The 4097-nt window shown below is 40.2% G+C and overlaps 1 protein-coding gene across 2 annotated transcripts; it reads left to right on the plus strand.

Annotated features, from left to right (window-relative positions):
* Window positions 1-246: 246 nt before the first annotated feature.
* LOC129730940 (60S ribosomal protein L17) lies at window positions 247-1378 on the plus strand. 2 transcript variants are annotated; one of them, XM_055690607.1, is made up of 3 exons: window positions 247-302; window positions 670-763; window positions 826-1378. In XM_055690607.1, exons 2-3 carry the CDS (start codon window positions 683-685, stop codon window positions 1303-1305), a joined length of 561 nt encoding a protein of 186 aa, XP_055546582.1. In that variant the 5' UTR covers window positions 247-302; window positions 670-682; the 3' UTR covers window positions 1306-1378. The 2 variants fall into 2 exon arrangements, with proteins under 2 accessions (XP_055546582.1, XP_055546581.1); XM_055690606.1 differs by having other exon boundaries at window positions 251-274.
* Window positions 1379-4097: the final 2719 nt, after the last annotated feature.

A 4097-nucleotide genomic window follows, 5' to 3' on the forward strand; every position in this document is an offset into this window, starting at 1 on the left:
GTATCGTGAAACAATATGGATTATCATCCGTTTATGGTTATTAATTATGCGGGGTAAAAGTCGCGATATCTTGTGGGTTATTGTTGTTGATTTCATTTAAATAAAACCCGGAAAACAGTCCCTCACAGTGTACAGAATCTTGAAATCAAACTTGCACTGAAAATTTTCTGTAGCTCTTATTCAAGTCAAAAACCGGAAACAGCGATGAAAGCCATCTGATATGACAGCTTAGCTGTCAAACGTGTTGAAAGCTCTCTTTCCGGCATCTTGTAAGGTTAGTGACGGAACGCATTGATTGTGCCGTGCGTGAATTTTTTAATTTATTCATTGTAACTACAACTTATGGTGAATTTGAATGCAGACAATTGAAAAAACGGTCGCATCTTGATATCGTAGAGATATATTTTTGCATAAAGAAGTGTTAGAATGGTCAAAATAACGCACTGAAAAATGATCACCAAACCAAACGTTACACGCAGAAGGAATACTAATAACAATCGCAAATCCGTTCCTTCACGAGAAATGAATTGTCCCAAAATATAATCTGCGATCCAGCTAAAGTTTATAAAGCGTCAAATTCACCTTAAATCAGTTCATTATTTTCATTTTGTTTTGAAAATCATAGGCTGTTAACCTGAATGCTGATGTTTACATTCGTTTTACTTTTAGGTTACAATTCAAGATGGGTCGTTACGCTAAGGAACCAGATAATCCCGCAAAGTCGTGTAAGGCTCGCGGATCAAACCTTCGTGTGCATTTCAAGGTAAGTTTTTGTTTTAGTCATCAAATTGTCAGTGTCGCTATAATGTTACAATCCTCTCACAGAACACTCGCGAAACGGCACTAGCGATCAAACGTATGCCTCTGCGTCGTGCCCAGAAGTTTCTCAAGAACGTCTGCGAGAAGAAGGAGTGCGTTCCGTTCCGTCGCTTCAACGGTGGAGTAGGTCGATGTGCCCAGGCCAAACACTGGAACACGTCGGTCGGTCGTTGGCCGAAAAAATCCGCCGAATTCCTGTTGCAGCTGCTTAAGAATGCTGAGGCAAACGCTGACTACCGAGGGCTGGATGTGGACCGGCTGGTCGTTGACCACATTCAGGTGAATCGAGCACCCTGCTTACGTCGTCGTACGTATCGTGCTCACGGTCGTATCAATCCCTACATGTCGTCGCCTTGCCACATCGAACTGACACTTACCGAGAAGGAAGATGTCGTGGCAAAGAGCGCCGAGGCTGAGCCAGCCAAGAAAAAGCTTTCCAAGAAGAAGCTCCAAAGGCAAAAGGAGAAGATGATGCGAAACGAGTAGTTTATTGCTTAAGTTGACGGGAAGTGTTAATGGAAAATCGAGAATATAAATTCAACGGGCGTATGAAAAGTAAGTTTTACTTTGCTGTGCTATCTTGAGAAATGTTCCTATAGGTTTAATGGTCGAGAAGTAATTCGAATTCTTAGCTGAGTGCGTAACCAATGTTTTGTTAAAGCTACTTATGGAACAGAATTTTTGACTGTTTTAGTTGTGTATAAAGCGTCCACCAGCTGTAATCATTGGATATCGAGTTCTACAAGGAAAAAGTTTATTGCTCAGAATAATTTAATGCACCAAATTTACTTTTTTCATCAAAATATTTTATAGTACACAAAAAAAACAGGAAGCGATTATTTTTTTTCGGTAAAAATTTAGATCTCATGGAAGTTGATGAGGAACTGTCCGTCAATTGTTGCTTCCAGATCAAATTTTAGAATACCCCTATGTTTTTATTTCGACGTGAATAAAAAAAATTTGGCAGCATTTGAATAGAAATAGTATATGGTTGAACAATGTTGAGTTACTTCAATCTATCGATTTTTGTCCCAAATCTGTTGTAAATACTCCAATTTTTACAGAGTATATTTGAATCGTTGACCAACAATTCTACATACGAAAAATACCGATGAGCGTCAAAAAGCTCAAACTGTAGGTCTTGAGTAGCCTGACAACCCAAAACAAAATCAAACGTTAGTCAACACAGCTTTCTTTCAGTTCATGATTGTCTAGATGTATGTTCTGCTGTGTTTTCGATTCTTCAAATCAAGGTTGTAAATTACCACTCGCGCTCTTTTATTTCGCTAGCCGATATCTCATTCAGGATTCCACTTCCAAACAACTTTGTATGACGAACTAGTAGTCCTCAAGTGGTACTAACTTTGTCGAAGAGAGTTATACTCGTATTCGAACACCAGAGCCGTGAGACCACTTTCTAATAAATTATCGCCATAATTATCACTTGCAGTCCTTTACTTGCATGTTTGCAATGTAAAGTTGTTCAGAATTGTGCTGTGACGGCAAGAATGGTACTGGTGAGCGAAGGGAGAAAGTAGGGCCCTCTTTATTACGATCCTAATGACACTAACAATACCTTCCGAGCCGAGACTCGAACCCACGACTGGCTTGTTCGACCAGCATCGTGCCCCGAGACCAACTAGGAGGTTTTTTTTTTAGTTTAAGATAGTTTATTTGACACGGCACGATACATCTTATGTTTTACTGAGCCAAATACAATTCTTATTATGTCTAAGTTAGCAGGAGAAAGAGGGAGGCACTTTTTTTACTTCTCGCGGCCGACTACGAGCTAGTGGGGATTGAAGGTGAGAGGAGGGGAGTACAATCTTGACTTAAAACTATTTTAATACTTTGTTTTTCAACTGGTAGAGCAGTAATAGTGATGTGGCGCAGTTTTGGAAGTGTTTGCGTAAACATAGATGTTGGTTCCGTTTTCGTGTCTCCAGCATAGTGGTATTCTGACAAGTAGACAAAATAATTTTAAATTTGAATGTCGGCAATTTTCAAAAAACAGTATAGCTGTGTCATGTACTGAAGATCACCGCTTCTCAGAATGTCTCTAAGGGGAACGTTCGGTTGTTTTCCTCGGGCCCGGAGGGAATCTATAAGCTCGGACCTAACATCACAGAATTCGGCACACGACCAAACAACATGCTCGATGTCATGGTAGCCATCGCCACAAACGCAGTGATTACTGTCTACAAGCCCTATACGAAAGAGGTGCGTGTTTAACGTGTAGTGATTGGACATAAGTCTGGACATCACGCGAATGAAGTCCCGACTTACATCCAACCCCTTGAACCATGCTTTCGTCGATACCTTAGGAAAAATGGAATGTAGCCACCGTCCCAGTTCATCTGAGTTCCATGATGATTGCCAACTGTTGAGTGTTCTCTGACGCAAAATGCTATAAAATTCATCATAAGCAATTGGTCTTACATAAATATCGCCAATAGCACCCACCTTAGCTAAAGCGTCAGCCTTTTCATTGCCCGGAATGGAACAATGAGAAGGGACCCACGCTAAGGTAACCCGGTAATTTTTATCTGTTAAAGCACTTAAAAATGCCGTATTTTCCCCAGGAAATACGGGGTGTGCTTCACAGTCTTCATCGATCGCAGAGCCTCAATGGCACTGAGACTGTCTGTGAAGATGAAGTAGTGGTCTATGGGCAGGGTTTCGATGATCCCAAGAGAGTACTGAATAGCATCAAGTTCTGCGACGTACACGGAAGCAGGAGCATCGAGTTTGTAGGAGGCGGTAAAATTTTCGTGAAAAACACCGAAGCCAGTGGACTCATCTAGATTAGATCCGTCAGTGTAAAACATTTTATCACAACTAACATGTTTAAACTTATTGGAAAAAATCTTAGGGATCTCTTGCGGTCGCAATAGATCCATGATACCAGAAATGTCTTCTTTCATGGTGGTGTCGAAGAATATAGCATTATAAGAAGTATCTAAAAGTGCGACATTGAAAGGAACGTATGAAGAAGGGTTAATATCTTGAGCCATATAGTCAAAATATAAAGTCATAAATCTCCCCAAACATGTGAAAAGGGCCCATGTGCCATATGTAAACAAGCCAAATTTTCTCGTTTTTTGATCAATACAAGCGAAATCTGCTCTTACCAATAAGATTTATTGATAAAAGAATTTACTCTTAATCAAACAATCTTATTTGTACGAGTAGATTAAGCTTGTATTCATTGAAAAACGTGAAATTGTGGCTTGTTTACATATGGCACTTGGGCCCTTTTCACATGTTCAGCGAGAAAT

Source organism: Wyeomyia smithii, chromosome 3 (genome assembly GCF_029784165.1).
Source record: "Wyeomyia smithii strain HCP4-BCI-WySm-NY-G18 chromosome 3, ASM2978416v1, whole genome shotgun sequence".
In the NCBI taxonomy this organism is placed as follows: domain Eukaryota; kingdom Metazoa; phylum Arthropoda; class Insecta; order Diptera; family Culicidae; genus Wyeomyia; species Wyeomyia smithii.